The sequence below is a fragment of the Biomphalaria glabrata genome, chromosome 3 (assembly GCF_947242115.1).
Source record: "Biomphalaria glabrata chromosome 3, xgBioGlab47.1, whole genome shotgun sequence".
In the NCBI taxonomy this organism is placed as follows: domain Eukaryota; kingdom Metazoa; phylum Mollusca; class Gastropoda; family Planorbidae; genus Biomphalaria; species Biomphalaria glabrata.
Window position 1 is genome coordinate 13,351,960 of NC_074713.1, and position 20,812 is coordinate 13,372,771.

The 20,812-nt window shown below is 33.5% G+C and overlaps 2 protein-coding genes across 7 annotated transcripts in view; one reads left to right on the plus strand and one right to left on the minus strand.

The window, feature by feature from the left end:
- Positions 1 to 9,082, plus strand: part of LOC106067511 (neutral alpha-glucosidase AB) — a 28,334-nt gene extending 19,252 nt beyond the window's left edge. For all 3 annotated transcript variants that reach the window (XM_056023538.1, XM_013226697.2, XM_013226698.2), the window contains exons 10-23: positions 71 to 244; positions 485 to 546; positions 658 to 735; positions 1,535 to 1,737; positions 2,803 to 3,026; positions 3,354 to 3,450; positions 3,891 to 4,051; positions 4,437 to 4,686; positions 5,113 to 5,189; positions 5,740 to 5,814; positions 6,071 to 6,184; positions 6,347 to 6,456; positions 6,567 to 6,670; positions 7,488 to 9,082. In XM_056023538.1, the coding sequence (XP_055879513.1) occupies positions 71 to 244; positions 485 to 546; positions 658 to 735; positions 1,535 to 1,737; positions 2,803 to 3,026; positions 3,354 to 3,450; positions 3,891 to 4,051; positions 4,437 to 4,686; positions 5,113 to 5,189; positions 5,740 to 5,814; positions 6,071 to 6,184; positions 6,347 to 6,456; positions 6,567 to 6,670; positions 7,488 to 7,597 (1,839 nt within the window). In that variant the 3' untranslated portion in view covers positions 7,598 to 9,082. The remainder of the gene's footprint in view (positions 1 to 70; positions 245 to 484; positions 547 to 657; positions 736 to 1,534; positions 1,738 to 2,802; positions 3,027 to 3,353; positions 3,451 to 3,890; positions 4,052 to 4,436; positions 4,687 to 5,112; positions 5,190 to 5,739; positions 5,815 to 6,070; positions 6,185 to 6,346; positions 6,457 to 6,566; positions 6,671 to 7,487) is intronic.
- The window catches only part of LOC106067510 (uncharacterized), a 98,107-nt gene continuing 85,811 nt past the window's right edge, over positions 8,517 to 20,812 (minus strand). For all 4 annotated transcript variants that reach the window (XM_056023535.1, XM_056023534.1, XM_056023536.1 and 1 more), the window contains 11 exons: positions 18,642 to 18,742; positions 17,392 to 17,508; positions 16,913 to 17,063; positions 15,864 to 16,064; positions 15,255 to 15,371; positions 14,791 to 14,886; positions 14,554 to 14,683; positions 13,523 to 13,630; positions 13,302 to 13,351; positions 12,437 to 12,517; positions 8,517 to 12,327 (listed from right to left, as the gene is read on the minus strand). In XM_056023535.1, the coding sequence (XP_055879510.1) occupies positions 9,136 to 12,327; positions 12,437 to 12,517; positions 13,302 to 13,351; positions 13,523 to 13,630; positions 14,554 to 14,683; positions 14,791 to 14,886; positions 15,255 to 15,371; positions 15,864 to 16,064; positions 16,913 to 17,063; positions 17,392 to 17,508; positions 18,642 to 18,742 (4,344 nt within the window). In that variant the 3' untranslated portion in view covers positions 8,517 to 9,135. The remainder of the gene's footprint in view (positions 12,328 to 12,436; positions 12,518 to 13,301; positions 13,352 to 13,522; positions 13,631 to 14,553; positions 14,684 to 14,790; positions 14,887 to 15,254; positions 15,372 to 15,863; positions 16,065 to 16,912; positions 17,064 to 17,391; positions 17,509 to 18,641; positions 18,743 to 20,812) is intronic.

Sequence of the window (20,812 nt, forward strand, 5' to 3'; positions counted from 1 at the left end):
AGCTTTTAAATAAATAAAAAAAAACTTAATTACAAATCAATGAATGTTACAACTATGTGTTATTTTTCAGTCCCTGTTTTCCAACTTGGCTGATTTTGTAACTGGTAAAAGTGAAGTGCCCCAGACAGATACCCATTGGTTCTTTGAAGACGGCATCATTGACATCTTTGTCTTGTTGGGACCAGGGCCAAAAGAGATTTTCCAGCAGTATGCTAGTTTAACAGGCAACACACCTCTTCCACCCGTAAGCATGTATATATGTAAATATAAATAAATATATACATATTAAATGCAACCATATATCTTAAGATGTTTGTAAGCAGATAAACATAAGATTTGTACACTGCTATAAAACATTTTAGAACCTTATAAAATTGTACTTCTTTTGAATTTCAAGGAAATGAAACTAACAATAAAATCTTTTATATTTACATAATATTAGATATTTATAAAATATTTCCTAATATTGTGTTATATACATCAGCTGTGGGCTCTAGCTTACCATCAATGCAGATGGAACTACAATGACCAAGAGGATGTTAGAAAGTAAGTTGCTGTAATTGAAATGCAAACTCACATGTAAATTGACTACATTACAAGTTAGTCATCTATCTTTTAAATACTCTGATATTAAAAAGCATTATTTGTTTGTAACAGTGTTGATCAAACCATGGACAAGTTTGATATTCCCTACGATGTCATTTGGCTTGACATTGAGCACACTGATGGAAAAAAGTGAGTAAACTATCTTGTTAATGTTGTTATTCTTGTTAGCCGTAATCCCTGTGGTTCATCTTTTACAGATTTGCTTCTCTGTGTTTTTTTATGGGTGGTAATTTGTGGATATTAAAGCTAATATCTAAATAAACCATAAAAGATGAATAGCTAAAATATTTCATTTAATCTAAAAGGAAAAATTCTTATTATTATTAGCTATATCTTAGGGTTCATAGTCGCCTTGTAAAACCTGGAAAAAGCCTTGAATTTAGTTATAAAACTCAAGGCCTTGAATTCTGGGAAAAGATTATTAAAGACTGGAATTTTTATAATGAAACTTGAATTTTTGTATTCCCCTGCATTTGATGTTCCTCAACCCCCTAAAGTTTTTAGATTTCTTGAGCATTGTTTATTCTTTGGCTATACTCAATATCCTGCAATTTCCAATACTATTTGGGCACTTTTTGTTTTTATTGAGAAAGAAATTGATTCAGACTAAGTCCACTTCCAGTTAGACATTCAAAGAGATGTGTACAACTATTGCAAGGCTATAATCAGGCTCTAGATGTAGTTATACTAGATAAGACACTATGGCTCTTTATATAGAAATATAAATTGTTCAATGTGGGGATTAGGTTTAGCAAAGTTTAAATTAAGCAAATCTTAATTTAAAATAAATTTTGTATCATAATAATAAGTATAGATAAAATGAAATAGATTTGATTTTTGATTGTGTTAATGACTAAAATGTCTTGAATTTAAAAGTTGTATTTATGTAGTTGTATTTAATGCAATATATCTATTTGTATATCTTCAGATATTTTACCTGGGATGGCAGTCGATTTTCAAACTCTATTGAGATGTTGAGAAATCTTTCTTCCAAAGGTCGTAAACTAGTTAGCATTGTAGACCCTCACTTGAAACGTGATGACAACTATAAAGTTTTTACTGATGCCAGAGACAAAGGTTTACTTGTGAAAAATAGTAACGGGAATGATTTCGATGGCTGGTGTTGGCCAGGTTGGAGTTTTTTTGTTGTTTTTTTGATTATTTTTTTTAACTTCAGTTAAAATTGCTGAAGACAAAATTTAGTACTGTTTTATCATTTTTACTTGGAAACATATTTTTCTCATTATATATGGTAGTAATTATCAAAGCACTTGGAAACATATTTTTTAAATTTTTTTTTTTCAAATTGTGTGGTACTTATCAAAGTACTTTGAAATGTGTTTCTCTCTATATATGATAGTACCTGGAAACATGTTTCTCTCTCTTTATATACTGTTGTTCTTGGAGACATGTTTCTCTTTATATCTATACTCTAAAGTAGAAAGTAAGGCATATGTATGTATGTCCTGCATAGAAATCAAAACAGTTTGACGAATCTTGATAAAACTTTGCATAGATATTCATTGGGTACTAACTGTAACTGTAACATATGTATAGAAGCCCTAAAACAAACTTAAGACCCTCTATGAAAGTATTATTATTTCATGGATCTAGGCAATTTTTACCATGTTTAGATTGAAAGGATCTAGATCTAATTTTTAAAACTACACTTTGCACAGATAGTATTTTACTTTGACACATGAAAATAGAAAATATAGTCAATTGATTTCATTATTTAATAAAATTAACCTTCAAATTTGTGTTTCATAAGCATTATTACATAAATTTGTTCATCTGCTAATTTAGACATCCTGACGTACTTTATAAATCCCATTCATTTAACAATTCGGGTAAACCTGTTTCAATTGTACATTATGTCCTTATATTATATCCTATTCATCTTGCGCTCCTTTCGTTTTTAATAGATATGAATGTATCAGCTTAGGGGGTAAACCCTTTTTTGCAAAACTACTTTTATTTTTGTGGCGAAAGAGAAAAACTTGAAAGGATTATTAACATAATCTAAATCCAATCCACTAGATTAGTAATACACAAACTAAGGCCCACAGGCTGCAGGTATGTCTGGCTGGTAGTATAATAAAATACTTACCAAAGAGCTTGGAAACAAGTTTCTCTCTCTAATACGTATGTTTATGCATAATACTAATAAAACCACATCACTTTTTTTACTAACAGGGTCATCATCCTGGCCAGATTTTCTGGAAAAGCATGTTCGCGATTGGTGGGCAGATCAGTTCTTACTAGAGAACTATCAAGGCAGTGCAGAGAATCTATATGTTTGGAACGACATGAATGAGCCCTCTGTGTTCAATTCGCCAGAGATCACATTTCCTAAAGATGTGAAACATTTATCTGGTCGGGAAAACCGAGAAGTCCATAACATTTATGCCATGCTTGTGGTGAGGATCATTTTAACTTTCCTTATTTTAATCTCAGATTTCACTGTGACTCTCTTCTTGTATGATTTATGATTTGTATAGAAATTTCTGATATTCTATTTGAGGTCACAGCCTAATCAAATTTTTAACTTTAGTTGGTCAACAAACTTGATTGATAGTTAGGAGTAATAATTTTTCTTGATTTGACAAGGTTAATAATGAGTAATTTGTAACGTACTGTCAGATGTCAGTTTGTGAGTGTATTTGTATAGAATATCTTTGGTGTTCAGATGAGACATTTAATTTTGTATACACTGTATGATTAACAGTTTACTATATTCACTTCAGCACCAGGCTACCTGGGATGGTTTACTAAAAAGAGGCAACTACAAGGAACGTCCATTTGTTTTGACTAGAGGATTCTTTGCTGGCACCCAGAGATCAGGTAATTGATTGCTTTGGTCTTGTAGTTGTTATAATAAAAGGACATTTTCAGAAATACCTTTAAACCTCAACCTACTGTGGGTCGGAACGTTGTCTGACATGAAGCTATACAGAGATTTTTCTATCCAAAAAAATAACAATATTCAACATTCAACTACTTTTAGTAGAAAAATTACCTTGACCATCACGTTTTGAGATGATAAGGCATCTGTATATCAAGAATGGTTAAACAGACTCATGAATCAGCCAAAGTTCTCAATTAAATAACAATTTTATACAAGAGAATTCACTACAACTTACGTGTTAATTTTTACTGTAAAATTGCTAAATGTGAACCATTCATTTATTTGGTTGAATACAAAAAAATTTTCTTATGATTTAAATAATTTTGTTATCATTGTTTAAATTAAATTCACTATTTTGTTTTCTTTGCCTGTATAGCTGCTGTATGGACTGGTGATAACATGGGTGAATGGAGCCATTTGAAGATCACTGTACCAATGATGTTGTCTTTGAATCTAGCTGGCATCCACTTCTCAGGAGCTGATGTTGGAGGATTTTTCCGTAACCCAGACACTGAGCTTCTGACTAGATGGTATCAGGTAAGATGTACACCCTAAAGGCAAAGATTCAAGATGTCATATTTTTATTTTTATAAAATATCTTATGAATATTTCTTTTTAGTCATATTTTTATTTTTATAAAATATCTTATGAATATTTCTTTTTAATGGTTAAATATTTCACAGTAGAAAATGAAATGCATTTTGTATTAAATGCTCAGGTTTTCAAAATCTTGTAATAATAAAAAAAAAAACAACCTCTTTACAATGACTTGTATTCATAGAATTGAAATAAAACTTATTAGATCAAATCAAAGCATTCCAGACTAGGTAGGTTGTTGCCTTTAATTATGACCATCTTGAGTTTCACCTTAAAATGTTTTAAGTCATTTAAAATATGATCATCGACTTGTTGTATTTTTCAGGCAGCAATTTTCCAGCCTTTTTTCAGAGCGCATGCTCATATTGATACCAAACGCAGAGAACCATACCTCTTACCAGAAGAAAATATGATCATAGCCAGGGATGCCATTAAAAAGAGATATACCTATCTGCCTTTGTGGTATCTGTTGTTTCACAAGTCTGAAAAGACTGGAATGCCTCCAATGAGACCCTTATGGACAGAGTTTCCAAAGGATTCATTAGTCTTTGAAAGAGATGATAGTTTTATTTTAGGTGAGTCTTTAACATGCCTTAGTTTCTTGATTATCATTGATTAGGTTTTATTTTAAAATGCTCTTACACAGTTAGTTAAAAAAAAATGAATATCTTGTATTTTGCAAAAAAATATTGTCGAATTTATTTTTAATAATTTTTTTTTATCTAAACAAAGATTTCAAGCTTTCTTTATAAAGATCAACTCGTACTAGAGAATTAAATTACACATTTTGAGGATAAATGATCAGCAATAGAAAAAAAGATATAAATATACAAAGATAAAAATGTTGTTTTGAAGTAACTGTTAATTACTATCTTTGTTTGTAAATCTTGAAATATACGTTTAATAGAGATAGGTAATACTGTTGATACCATTAATTTTCTTTCATTGTCGATATTATTGTTTTAAATTTAGTGAATGACTTTTTTTTATTGATCCACCAGGGGATGCTATTTTAGTACGACCTGTTGTAGATCAAGGTCACACTACAGCTAATGTTTATTTCCCTGCTGAACAAATGGTGAGTTTCATGTCATGATGTATAAGTTAGGGTGTTTATTTCTTTGTCTCTATTTATGAAATGGAGTTGGCAATGTAATTCATTCCCTGAATGTACTAGATAAAATAAAGTTCTTGATCCATTTTGATATAAAGTGAGGAATAAGGTTCAACATTAGAACAAACTAACACTGAAAGAACAATATACCATATTTTTGCGCATATATCTCGCATATAACCTGCACATGCGTATACCCCACACAAATGACAAAATAAGTAAAAACTAAATCTTACAACCTGCACCCTTACATACCTTGCATGTGCGCATTTTGACATGACCAGTATTTATTAGGCTAGTTGCTAGCTTGCTTGACTCTATGGATTACTGGTAAATTAAAGATTCTCTGCCGTATCAGTACTATGTGTTTTGTTGAGGTTTATAGTGAGATGTTCATAAAGTTTTCAGGCTATATGTATGAAAATATATTTCTATAAAATAATTTTGTATGTATTTTATTTTTTTGTTAAATTCTCTCAATTTTACATTCATATATGATTTGTTTTTTCACCAGCTTTGGTATGATATAGACACCTATAAACTTTATCATGGTGGCCATGAAGTAACAGTAGATGCTCCTTTATCTAAGGTATGTACAAATGTTTAGCCTAAGGGGGATATAATATGAAGCTTTAAGTAATTTAATAATACTTTCTATACAATGTTATTTTTTAGCTGACCACATTGTTCAGTGACATTTCTAGTCAGTGAAATATAGACAGAATGTATTGTATTGCTTGTAAAGCCTCTTGTGTGACCTTACATTGTTATTTCTTTTGTTTTGTATTGTTGCTTTGTGAAATTGTAATATTGAGTCTGAATATTTTTGAAACAATCTCTCCCAGTTACCAGCATATCAGCGCGGTGGTACAATAGTCCCAAGAAAATTACGAGCCAGGAGATCTGCTTCTCTCATGTACAGTGATCCATTTACACTGGTGGTGTGTCTGGATAAGAATGTAAGTCTTTCATGCTGTCTATTGATATTTTTAAAATCCATTTACACTGGTGCTGTGTCTAAGAGTGGATGATTAGCATTTTTTATTTGAATGCTTAAAGTCTTTCAATTATTAGTCTAGTTATTTGATGGGGTGACTAATTTGGCATCATTGTTTCTACAGGGCAAAGCCATGGGCCAGGTCTATGTAGATGATTATCATTCATTTGATTATTCCAAAGGCAGTTATGCACTAATGGAATTGTCTTTCCACAACTTTAAGTTAGAAAATAAGTAAGTCTTTGTTATTCAGACTTAGTCTATGTTTCATTTAAGGTTATGCTTTTGGAAGGAAAATATTTTTGTTTCTTACAAACTAATTGTGCCAATATTATTTTTTTTAGTGTACTTCATAAAGGAGATGGCTTCTCTACAAAAGAGTGGGTAGAGCGAGTGATAATTGCTGGTGTTAATACGGAGCCTAAAAATGTTCATCTAATTAAATCAGGTGAGTTTTAGTTAATACCTTATCCACTATTCACACAAGTAGTTATGCATGTTCCTTCTTTTTACAAAGCTTACATCAACTCGTTCTGTCTGTCTGGTAAAAAGTTTGTATACGTTACTTTTTCGACACCCCATCTCAGTTCAAGCGGATATTTCGCACAGCTATTTCTTTTACCTGACAACACAATAATCAATAAAAAAAAATTAACCAAGTACTTACTTAACTAATGGTAATTAATTATTTTGTTTGATATCTTGAACAAGTGAAAGAAATTGTACTTGTGTTGGTATAAGCTGAATAAGGTCTCTTTTATAGGTCACTCCTTCAAAGTAAGTTTGAAACAAACAATATATAACTATGCAATTTTCTATTTTCATAAGCACCTCACTAGCAGAGTGGTTAGTATGTCAGCTTGAAGCTTTAGCCATGAGTTCGAATTCAGGTCATTCCTTTTTTTTTATATAATTGCTTTTTAAAAAGTGATTATAGTAAAATTCACCCGGATATCCCTTTCTTCTCCCACTCTCCATTTTCCTAATGGTCCAGATAAGAAAAAGGATCATAGCGTGTTGAGAAAGCTAAAAGCATTAAATAGTTAAACAGATTTAATGTTGTTGGTCGATCTAATACAGATTTAATTACATGACTGATCCAAACTAATTGATACATTTACACTTCTTTGTTTTTTTAATTTGTATGTTTTTCTTGTTTAATAGAATGCATGCTCTTATAATGAGGCAGATATAGAACATATATCTAGGTTGAATTGATTTTGGAGTACAAGATTTTTTATTCAAATAACATAATTTTCTTTCAGATCATAGCAGAGTTGAATTAGGACACAGCTATGATCAGAACAGTAAAGTTTTGACTATCAGAAAGCCTGGTGTCAATGTGGCTGAGAAGTGGATTATCAACTTACATTAAAGTCTGGAAACTATATTTGATCAACACCATTTTTAAATATATCATTTTATTACAGTAGTTATCTATCTAAACAGTTTTGTGTTTTATGTAAATTTTGTTCTATCCCATTGCTGAATCCCAAGTGAATCCTGCAGGCTTTGGACTTCAACTAATTAAACACCCAATGCCAATCAGACATAACCAGTCAATTGATTCATTGTTAGTTACTTAAAGTGATTTAAGTTTTGCAATAATTTGTTGAGTATATTTTTTGTTGTCTTTTTTAAAATTTTTTTTGGTTAATTTTTTTCCAATTTTTACACCAGGGTGGACTTTTTTGTTTTCTCCCTTGATGTTTAGTTGACTGGTGCTGTGAATTGAAAATGTTCAAATTTGACTTACATTCTCAAGTTACAAAACTCTCTTCATTGTTGACACTTGTAATTAAATTTGTTATAGAAGGCCAATGGTGACAACATATTTATGTCTTGCAGACCTATTGCATTTCTTGTACTTAAAGCTATATAGGGAACATGCCAATTTTGTGTTCCAACGTGTTGATTTAGCCAATAGTTCAGTAAAGTTCCTGTTTGAAACACAAGGACTTTTGAGATCTTGTTTTGTAGGGCAAGCATTTCTATTGGCCATGTTCAATTACAATGAAGCTAGTGTTCTCCCTTTACTGTGGGCAACAGTGCCAGTTATAATGTAGCCAGTGAAAAGACCAAAAATGGTGAGATAATAGTTCATTTTCTTCAAAGTGTTTAAGTTTACAATGAAGCTTAATATCTTTTTTTTTAAAGAAAATATTTTCAATTCAGTCAACACTAGATTGACAATATCAGTCCAAATGTAGGGAGAAATAATGAATAAACAATTCTATTTTTTTTTAATGTTCAGACTCTTGTCTGCTCCCTTTGTATTTATTCCTAAGAGTATATTGTTTTTTTTTTTTTTTTATATTTGTTTCACTTGATGCTATATTTAGATGTTTGAAAATTTGTGTTGTTCAAATCTGGGATTGTGGTGTAATAGCTCAAGGCACTTGAAGCCATAGCTGTAATTTGACCCAGTTTGCCTGCTCAAGAGTGAATCAGTAATTAGGAGCAAGATTGTTTTATAGTTTGAGATAAATATTTTTCTATGAAGACCACATGTCTGTGATCAGCTGACAGTATGAAGGTACTTGTTAGTGTTTCCCTTATTTTTTTTATAAATGATTGCTTCTGTTCATGCCTAATGCAAGGAAAAGAAAAAAATACAACATCCGACAAATACTGAATAGCTAAGACAAAGATCACAATCAAATTGAAGAGTTTATTGGTAAAAAGTATAAAAATTGCATATGGCACAAATTACAAATAAAAAAAAAAGTCCATATTATACACTGTACATCATTCCATTGGTAATAAGAGGAATTGGTCCCAATTTTATGTTTCTTTGTTTTCTGTTTTGAAGCCATAGTATTGATACAAGTACAATAAATATATTTCAGTGTTTAAATAATGGCCTGGCTCATTCTTTCATTTTGTATTTCTTTTTTTGTGTTTGTACTGTCTTTATTTTTCTTGAAATCTGGAGATCAAAGCTTTAACATAACCTTTCATTATCACTAAATTGTCCAGTTCTGAACTAAGTTGATCTAATCGACACATGGACTGAGACATAGAGTTATCCACCTCTGTCTCGTGAAGTTCTGAACTCTGTGCTTTATGGATGAACTGATTGCTGCTAGGGTTATAGTTCATGTAAATAAATCTACTTGCGTCCTTCTCATGTCCAGGACTGTCACAGCGAAAACTTAAAAGGTCCTTAGATTTGGACCTGGTCATGTTCTCCTTGGACCTGGATATATTTTCCATGGATTTGCTAAGGCTGTCCCTGGAAGTGGATGTCTTGAGGTCATAAATTCTAATATCATCATTCCATCGAGTGTCAGGCTTAGGACCTGTGGGAAGTTTGTTTCGATGTTGTGAAGGGGGTTGAGACTTTGCTCTGCTGCTTTCCCTCTCCTCACTAGTGTGTCTGCTGGAACTGCTACGACGACTATGCAGGACATTTTCTCTCAGTGTTTCCAGTCTCTGTCGTATCATTGCACCAGGTTCCTTGCGCTTTACTTCCAGAATTTTTGGGGACTGCTGCTTGAATTTCTGCTCAATGTGCTGAACATATTCCTTTATTGACTTTCTGGGCAGACCAGTTTGTGTGTCATCATACACTGTGACCACTGTTGGCTTATCAGCAAAAACTTCAGAATCAAGAGCGACAGAAAATCTTCGCTCGTAAAAACTGTCATTAGATCCCAACGATTCCAATGAACTGGCGCTTTTAAGGTTAGAGTTCTCTTCATTGGTTTGGGATTTATTCATCCTGGGCTTTATCTTGGGAGTTGCTTCTTTTGAGGAGTCTGATAGTTCTAGGACAGGCTCAGGAATGTAATCATTGTGAGGAGGGAAAGTGACGGTAACACTGGACCCGGTCTCATTGCTTTGTAAAGAGATAGCAGAGCTGGATGGTTGAAGGTCAAGGTTTGAACAACTTTCAGTAGCATCTGTTGTCAATGAAGAACTACTTGAAGCACCTGCTGGCATTGAGCTTAAATAGATGGGAGATGGGACATCCTGTGAGTCAACCTCATCCGTATTATTATTTGAAGTCTTGACCGTTTCTGTTTGGGGCAAGGCATGAGCCATTCTAGAACCCAGTGAACTAGACCCCAGACTGTGCTCTCTCAAAACATTTTCAAGATCCCTACTCTCTCTCCAGGAAGTTCTGGATCTAGATGGTGGGTCAAAGGTGTTGCCAGATGTCAGTGGCCTTGTATCATCATTATTGTCCTCATCTTCTGATGTCACAGTGGAGCTGTGGCTTTGTTCACTGTCACACCTGGCGCCAGGGTGATTGGTGGCCCAGAAATGAAGTTTGTGCTTTAGTGTACCCATCATGCCATCACTGGAGCTGCTGTCCTGGCTTTCATATGAGGATGCTGATAATGAAGAAACCACAGACAATCGATTGTTGTTGGCATCCTCCTCTACAGTGATAGCTGCCAGAGATGTTGGGAATTTATTGGTGCCCTTTATCTCCTCAGCAGAGTTACTAATATATTCCTCCATCTCTGCCACCATTCTGTTGCTCTCATCTGTTAGTCTATCAACATCCATAGAGGAAGGTCTACGATCACTGACCACCTTGCTAGTCCTAGTTGTTGCCAAGGGGGTACTGTTAGAACGAGTCAAGCTGGGTACCTGAAAAACAATAGGTTTTGTGAGGGTGATGGTCTGCGGGGTCCCACCAAATGCATTAACACCAGACTTTCTCTGATAAGAATTTTGGTTAGTTTCAGTAAGGTAATTATGCTTTTTCATGTTCTCGGTGGTCATATAGGACCGGGGCGGTGTGGCATAAGGAAAGTGATTGATGACATTGTTTTGTCGAGTCAGAGCTTCCTGGGACCTCATCTCCTTATCCTGATTGGAGCCTGGTAACCAGGATTTGTTGATATCTGTATTGGATGACAGAGAATTTCTATTTAGGTACACTAGCCAGTCCATATTGTCTCTGTTGAAGGCCACATGCATCATTTCTGTGAGATCAGAGTGACCCCTGGGTCTTGCTGATGTTCCAACAGCTGGTTGGGGTACATTTGACAGGGTGCTGTTAGAGAAAGAGCTAGACCCGTTGGAGCCTGCCATGTCTACACTGGATTCAGAGCTGGTCATATCTGTGTTCATGACCCAGGGGTCTTCATTCAGGTGTGTAACATCGCTCATAGATCCAGCAGTCAGTTTTTCAATACTGTTCCAGTTTGTCAACTTGGCACTGCCATGAGGCTCACAGTCTGGCACTGACAAATGTTTTGATGTGTTTGGAAGACGAAGACCTTTATTTCTTAATATAGCTTTCTCAGCCACTCTCTTACTGTAGGAGTCATGGAAAGCCATTACTCTCCTTGATGGCACATCTTCATTTGTGTCATTTTCCTTATTCCGTTTCTTCACCATGGGTTGATCTCTTCGGCTCAATCGACCTTTTGCTCTGGTGAGGGTAGTAATGTCATCTGACTGTGAAGAGTTTTTAGTTTTCTTTTTGCTTCCAAGGTCCTCAACATGACAGGTGCCATTTTCATCTATAACATTTACATTTTGACTATCAGTTAATGTAAATGACTGAGAATCTTTGGTGCTCAAGCCATTGATTTCTAAATTGGCTTTTTCATTTACAACCAAGTCAGAAGCGTTGTTCCCTTGACTATTGGTCTCCATTTGTTCCTCGGTAGTCATCTGCTTCTCACTGTCAACAATATCCTCCTCAGATGAGGAGTCTATGCTTCTTAGACCAAGAAGGCTGGTTTCTGGTGAGTCTATGAACGATACTGCTGAGTTGTTGTTCTTGGAAGGGGAATTGTCAGGTGATGTGAGATGGACAGATCCTCCGCAGCGAGCCACCAGTTCTGTCAAGTCTGCTGACGTTATTGGATGAGATTGCATGGCTTTGCGAAAACTCTGAGCTCTCTTGACAAGCTCAGCCTCTTTCTCAGTCTCAATTAGCTTTTGAGTTTTGGTTTTCTTTGATGAAGTGCCGTTGGAGCCAGATGTGAAATCATGAGCTCTTGACGGGTCTATGGAGAAGTCAGTGCTTGGAGATTCAGGTGTGGGAACAGCATTGTCAGCACTGGTGTTTAACATATGAGATGTGGCTGGGCTGGGCACTAAAACTGAATGACTCTGACTTCGTCTTTTAATTGCGTTCTGTAACAGAAAAAAAAAAAGATGTAGTTTGCAGTTTCAGTGAATATCAATGCTTGGAACTGATTCTATAACTAGATATGTTTAAAATTAAATATTTATTTATACTCACCTGGGGTACTAACAACCTTCTATATGCATCAGGAGATTTACTTTCAGCTCTTCTTCCTGTTTCAGCTCCTTTGTTTTCACTCTGTTGAAACATGTTTAGTGTAAAAATACAGTGGAAAGAAATTGTTTATTATTATATGGTCATTGAGTGAGACTAAGTAACTATAAAGAAAGAATCTGAATGCTTTTAGTTTGGACTTATGCTTACTATGTAAACAGTAAGTAAAGTACCCATTTCAGAACTTGTGAACTGTCCTGATATGATCTAAAGGCCTCCTGTGTCTATGGCCGATGAGGGTGTCATATGACCAGCACTACAACCAACCATATTAACTTTCCCCAACTAATATCAGTTACCCATTAGAGTTGTTGGACTCCGCGGTGTTCTAAAAATCCTGAAATTCAAATACCAGTCTTCATCAAGATTTAAACCAGAGACCCCTCAGCTAAAAAGTCAAGGGCTTTACCACTCAGCCCAATGCTAACTATAACGTGTGTATATCATCAGCATATAAACATAAACTCTCTTAGTCTACCCACGCAGCCGTAAATATTTGTTATTTTCATTATCTACATCTTGGTTTCTAATGAAAGATTACAATAGAAATAGTTAATGTTTCTAGAAGCAATAAAAAAAACCACTAAAAAAGTAAAAAAAATATAACATAATTTTTAAAGTTGGATATATAGAATTAGACTTACATTCTGTATTTTATATTTGAGCCTTTCTAACTTTTAAATTTTTTTTATTTTGATTTGTTTTAAACTTACTTCAAATATTTTTTGCATCAGGACTTATAGAAATAGCATTAATACCCTTTTGATATAAACAATTTTTGAAGCTTTAAAAAAAACAACATACATACCTTTTTATTAGCTCCTCTCTTTGCTCTTTGAGGTTTCAGTAAACTAAAATCTGCAAATAGAACAAAAAGAACTCTTTTGCAATTGAAGTTAGTTAACACAACTAACATTAAGATCAGGTACAGACAACTATCATGAATGTTCCAAGATTTCATTGAATGAATACTTCCATTCTTTCTTGAAGTTGTAGCAAAATAGTAGCACAAATAATGTGTATCTATACCTGGTAGTCGAGATCCAGATTTTCTCCTAAATCTTCTTTTCTCCAAATATTCAGGTGCAGTATGTTGAGTTTTCCTGACTGCCTCTAGAGCCTCTTTAGTGATGTAGTCTAAACACAATGGTTTAAAATAATCAAAAATGAAATCAATAGAAGTGTAATTTTAAATTAGATACTGAATGAAAAGATCATATCAGAGAATAACAATGATAAAATATAGACAATAATAAAATTAAAAATCTTCTTTAACCCTTTATACGCGCATTGTATTTTAGCCTCTAAACACTAGAATTGTAATTCCATTTTGTAAGCACTCTTATAAAAAAGCTCAGCACTTCAAGGGTTAAAGACCTGATCAGTCTATGCACTGATATTTTGGTGTTCAACAGTTACTTGGGGTTTCAGGTACCAGTACAAGGAAGAATATCCTTGACTTTCTACAACAAATATCAGGTACCCTTAGAGCTCGGTGGTTTGAGGGATGTTTGGAAAACACAAATTTTAACATCTCTTCATTCACTTGAGATTTTAATTCAAGAAGTTTTATCATTCAACAATAATAATAATAATAATTATTATAATCTTTATTATCCATAAGGAAATTTGTGCATTACACCAAACAAAGCATTATAACTATGGAAAACCAAAAAATACATTCACAACAGGTTTTTTAAAATATGGGTTCATTCAAAATGAATGATATTTTTAATGTTTATAATGTCAATAATACTATGTTTTCAAAATCCCAGAAGGCAGGAAAAAAAATCTCCCAATTATTTTTAAAGTTTCTGTCCAGATTTGGAACTCACCACAAGTAGAAATTAAATTTATAGCCAGAACAAAATAATCTTTGATTGTATAAAAAAAGCAAACAATATTATAGACAATATTTTATATTAATAATAATAAACAAGTCACATTAAATGTCCATAGAACATAAGATTCTAATAGAAGGTCAAGAAGATGGTTGTAAATGTTTGAACTTGTAAATATTCCTTCATAATCACCAATTAAAAATGAAAGAAAATAATTACCATCATCATGATTACTGCCAAGCTGCATCACCAAGCTCTTCACACTGTCTGGTATCTTCCCTTTGAAACTTTCAAGAATCAGACGTTTGATCTCTTGACACCATCTTCTCTTCTGCTCCATGTTTCTGGCCTGATTGGACACATGCAGGTAAATGTTTTATGTTAGAAATAAATAAACAAAATGTGCCTACACTACAACAAATGGTTCCTACAGTATTAAAACACTGGCTACTGTACCTGTAAAGTGTACTGTGCTCTTGGGTTGTCAAATGGAATGATATGAAAACTGAGTGGTTCATTGGGAATTACCTCTACCAGCATCAAGTTAGAACACTGGAAAAGTCAAATGTTTCATTTTTACATTCAATATTGAACACAAACATAAAAGAAACCCCCATGGAAAAAAAAACCCACAACAAATTTGAGAGTTTTTTAAACTTTAAAGATTGATTAAAACCTACCATTCAAAAAAAGTTATCCCACTGCTTAAATTTTGAAAATAATTTTTATAAATGCCATTATCATACTTTTTTGATTCCATGAATCGTTTTTTTTCCTGTACAGTTTATTAAGGGCTTTGGCCTGTTTCATTTCTTCCTTTATTTCAGACTATTTTTTTCCTTACAACTCTGAACTTAATATATAGGCCTATATAGATATATAATATAAAATTTTTTAAAAATATTTAACAATGACATTACCAGAATAAATGTTTTACAGCTTAACATGCCACCATCTGTTTTTTTACTGATTAGTAATCCTCTCTCAAAGAGAAACACTTGTCTTGAAGCTTTGGCTCCATACACACGAAATGTACTCTAAGGGGAGAGAATTTTTACAACTATTAATGTAAAGACATTTCATTCATTTTTAAAAATTTGAAAAAAAAATGTAAACCTGTAGGTCAACTGTCAATTCAACCTAAAAAAAAAATTATGTTCCCCTTTTTTCAGACAATGCGATCTATAGGGTAGATGATGTAAAGTTTGTCTATTTTTGTTAATGATGGTGTCATGTGGCAAACACAACAGCCACATGCTTTTACTTATCCCCAACTAATGTCAAGTACCTATTAGAGCTGGTGGACTCTAAGGCTCCCTAAAAATCCCAGTCAAACACTTTACCACTCAGCAACCATGCCACGTCATTTAATCCAACAATAATTTAAAATTATTAACCTTCTTTTTAACTTTTTTAAAAGTCTTTAAAGAACACAATGCAATATTGTATAGAAATTAAAATTATTTTGTAATTCAAAACATGGACATAACTTATGAGACGTTTAAAATGAAATGGAATGTTAATTCTACCTCTAGAACCAGTTCTCCTAGTCTGGTCAAATCTTCACCAACATAGTCCTCTAGCTGGCTCTGTATCTCTTGTATTCTGACAGCATGCTCATGCCTCCTCTTCATCTCATTAATATGATGAGCCATCTCTGTCATGTGATGGAAAGCTTGCTGTAGTATATCCATTTCCTTTCCTTCTTTCTCATAGTTCTTCACAATGTTCTGACATCATAAGAAATGGGAATTTTAGATCACCTATACATTTTTGTTTTCCTAATGCCTATGTGAAAACTATATAAACAATATACCTAAATTTAAATATATATGATTGAATACTGTTAAAATAAAACACATGATGTGTACATTTTAAAACATTATAATTATAAAACAACACTTCCTTTGTTCCATAACAAACTATTATGGTCCAATATGCTATGTTACAATAATATATTGGTATATTATAACTGATACTTAATTTGAAAATGATAACCATGTAATAAGCCACATAATAGTAAAATTATATATGAAATAAATCCTACAGATAATGGTAATTAACAGTCTCATATCTCATGTAATTTTCACATTATACAAGTTCAAAATATAATACACATAAAATAGGTCTATTTTATATTGCAGAAAATTTTAAAGAAAAAGCTTTTTGTTTTTGAGATGATGAAAGATTTACATGTCTCTGGCTAACAGTTAATTAATGAGACTGTCATTAGGTCTATGTAATGACTATGAATAATCATGAATACATTCACCAACAACAATTGTTAGGCTTAACATAACTCATATCTGAGTGGATTCCAATTTAAGTTATCAATGGCACTGAGAGATACACTTTTACTTTCCCTTCCTTTCAAGAGCTATAGGATTTTTTAAACGCCCTTTTTTAAATTCCAAAATATGTTAATTTAACTGCTTACTGGCTTTACTTTTTTAAGGCTCTGATATATATATATTATAATATATTTACAAATCTATCAACTTCAGGTATGAAGGTTATATTATCAGCTATGGAAATAGAAGGAAAACAAAAGATTTAAGTCATTGTTCTCCCCATGTACCTGCAACAGTAAGTGATATTTCAGTATTCGCTGCACTGGTCTTAGTAGATAGGCTCCCAGTGGAAGGCCATGTCCCAGCATGAGTTGTCTTTCTTTACACAGCTCACTTCGTTCAGGGTGCTTCATGAACTTGGTCAAAATATCCACGGCTCTAAATAAAACATAGATCATGACTTGGTGAAATACTCAAAGAAACATACATGACTTACTGAAATGAAGAATGTTAAGCTGAGCATCAGTCTTTATGAGCCTTTTTATTTCTTTAACAAGTCTTGAATAGTATAAGACTATAACACATTAAGTGTTAAGTTTTAAATTATTTAGCACAGGAGTTTAATAAAACAACAGTGTTTCATTAAACAGAAATGTGACATTTGAACAACTAAATACAACTTTACTTTCTTTACAAAGGCTTACTAAACTAAAAGAAATGCCGCTGAAATGGTCAAAACAAGACAAATTATCTCCTTTTAGCTTACCTGGGATAATTAGTGCAGTAATCTGCGTATATCACAAATCCTTTATTATGTTTCACAAAGCACTCAGCAACCTTTACAGGATCCGCCCCTGTTGCCTCTAAATCAGTCAAGAAAGCACTGGAAAAAAAAAAAAGGTGAACCTTGAGAAAGAATTGAGGTTGTGCAGGCCTTTTTTTTTTTATGTCCATAGACATAGATAAAACAAATATTATATAGGTCTGTGATCACACTCATCACCTACCGGGATACATTTACATGTCAGTGACAGAACATTTTAAGCGGCTTATCTAATCGTATAAAATACAGACGTTACTTTGAAAAAGAATATGATTACATACGAAGTTTTATTGGTACATTAGGGGTCTAGAATCTATATCTTGTAATAAATAAAGCAAACATCAACTTGGAAATATAGATGAATTGAATTATGGTTCCACCTTGATTTATTCCTTAGCTCTTATTATACCTACAGTTTACGAGGCCTAATGACCAACATTCATTATTTAGGACAAAATTAAACTCATGTCTCTTATATTTTACAGAAGTTTATTCACAAAAGTTTATTAGGTCCGTCCGTGTCCTGCATTCATTGTTTAGGACAAAATTAAACTCATGTCTCTTATATTTTACAGAAGTTTATTCACAAAAGTTTATTAGGTCCGTCCGTGTCCTGCATTCATTATTTAGGACAAAATTAAACTCATGTCTCTTATATTTTACAGAAGTTTATTCACAAAAGTTTATTAGGTCCGTCCGTGTCCTGCATTCATTATTTAGGACAAAATTAAACTCATGTCTCTTATATTTTACAGAAGTTTATTCACAAAAGTTTATTAGGTCCGTCCGTGTCCTGCATTCATTATTTAGGACAAAATTAAACTCATGTCTCTTATATTTTACAGAAGTTTATTCACAAAAGTTTATTAGGTCCGTCCGTGTCCTGCATTCATTATTTAGGACAAAATTAAACTCATGTCTCTTATATTTTACAGAAGTTTATTCACAAAAGTTTATTAGGTCCGTGTCCTGCATTCATTATTTAGGACAAAATTAAACTCATGTCTCTTATATTTTACAGAAGTTTATTCACAAAAGTTTATTAGGTCCGTCCGTGTCCTGCACATTTCTAGAGAGTGAAACTGATTTTCCTGACTTTTTCACGTAGCCTGCCGTTTCATGCTAAAATGGCACATGAGAACAGTTGTTATGAGTTTGATAGTCAAAAGCTCTTGCACTAGTAAAGTACTCACCATCCAAATGTATAGATCTCTCGAATATTCCCAAACAAACACTCAACATCTTTGACGTCATCTTTAGAACTAAGAATCTTCTCGAAAGGTTCCAGGTAACCCTGAAATAGCATTTCATAGCCAAATTAAATTATATCTGACACATTTAAATTATATTACAGCCAAATTTTAATTATACCACAGCCAAATTAAATAATGCAGTACACCCCACAAGTGGTTATGTGTCGTGTGCAATTATTTGCAATTTCGGATCAACATAATAGGTTACAGTGAGTTGTTTCCAACTAGTTGATATAAGAAGATTCAACTGTGAAGAGCGTCAAAGAGAGTGGAGTGTCTATCAAAGAAATTGACACTTTTGTTTTAAGTTAACAAATGTCATGTAAAATAGCTTAGCAGTATAAAACATGCCATTCATGTAGTTAAGTCAGTGAGTGAGGGATGAATCTGAAATCAAAAACAAGTTTAGCCCTAAAATATTTGTTTTACAAAAGCTTATATCAACTCACTCTGTTTGTTTATCTGGTAAAAAGTTTGCACCCGTTCTCGGATCAAGTTGAAACTTTGCACAGTTATCTATAAGCGTAGACAAGACATAAATCAATAAAAAAAATTGTGAATTAATAACGGAATTATTTTGTTTGATACCAACAAGAGAAAGTAATCCTTCAGTATTCAAAGATATGGCTTAATATGTAAGGTTTCATCCCCGTAGATAATCATAAACGCATTATTTCTCCCATTGTCGAATCAAGTTGAAACTTTAAACAATTATTTATTGTACCTAAAAAAAAAACATGAATCAATTTTAAAACTAACCAATAGTTGTAAGTGCGGAGTTCTTTCCCTTAGATAAACTTTTTTTTTATTTAAAGGAGGAAAGAGCGAGTATCGTTGAAAATAGTTTGGAACCCTCTCTAGCAAGAATCCTGTCTTACATGTAAACCTGCTATTTACAACACCACGCGCCTTCTCCAGTGTTTTGTTATTGTAGAAAGAAACGTGCTCTGGGAATGTTGGTCATGCCTTTTCAAATCACATTCTATTCTTATTGACAAATGTTTGTTTGTTTTCTTGTTATTTTATGCCACATCGAGAGACGACAGGACCACCCGTGTGGCATGGACTGATGTAATAGGTAGGCATGTTGTATCAAAGATTGGCACAAAAATACCTAAGGACAAGAAAAGCTCCATGGCAGAAGAAAAGTGCCAGAGCCATAAATTTGAGGCTACTGACACAAGCTCCAGCGTGAATAACTTCCCCGATGAGCAGTTAAACATTTCGGGTTCACATAGGTGTCACCAACCACACAAGGAGGATCAAAACTACAATACAGAGCTGTCAGCCCCCCCCCCATCCCCTGGATGACGAAAGTGGTTGTTATCATATAATGGTGGACAAAAAGTCAAAGAGGATTCTAGCAATGGAACTAAGATGCTACAGAAAGATTCTAGCAATGGAACTAAGATGCTACAGAAAGATCTTAGGTGTCACTTACAAAGACCGCATCACGAATGAAGAATTAAGAACATGATTAAAACAGCAATTGGACCCCGATGACCTGCTAACCACTGTCAAAAAAAAAATATATATATAGTAGCAGAGATTAAGCCAAAACCAGTGACTCATTTGGGCGCATCCATTGCCTTTCGAGACAAAAGGAGCCATATATATATATAGTAGCAGAGATCGAAACTATTTGCTCGGTAGCTTCTTGAGTTAGGCAAGACCAAACAGCAGCAAAACTAACTTTTCTACCACGTGATTTAGGTCAAGAGTGTTCGGCTAATTCTCCACAAGAACTTGCTGCTCGAGCAACGCTAAAAGTCAAACAGAACTATTGACAAAACTTTTCAACAAAGCTCTTGTTCTAATGCAGGCTGACCAATTAACTTAAGAGAGTGAAGTCAGAGAGGATCATCTTTCGTACCCACACCCCCCCCCCTTTTTAAACATCTCTAGGTATGGTACATACTTCACGCAAATAAAGATGGAACCCCAGTCATTTTAGACCACGAATGGATAGGATATGCCGTTGAAAATGCTTTTTTTTTTTTACCAAAATACCAACAAACTTTATAAGTTCAAACTAATTCTTGTTCAAAACCATGAAATAAAAATTATGATATGGTAACTCAGAATCTTTATTTGTCCGTTCGACAAAAATA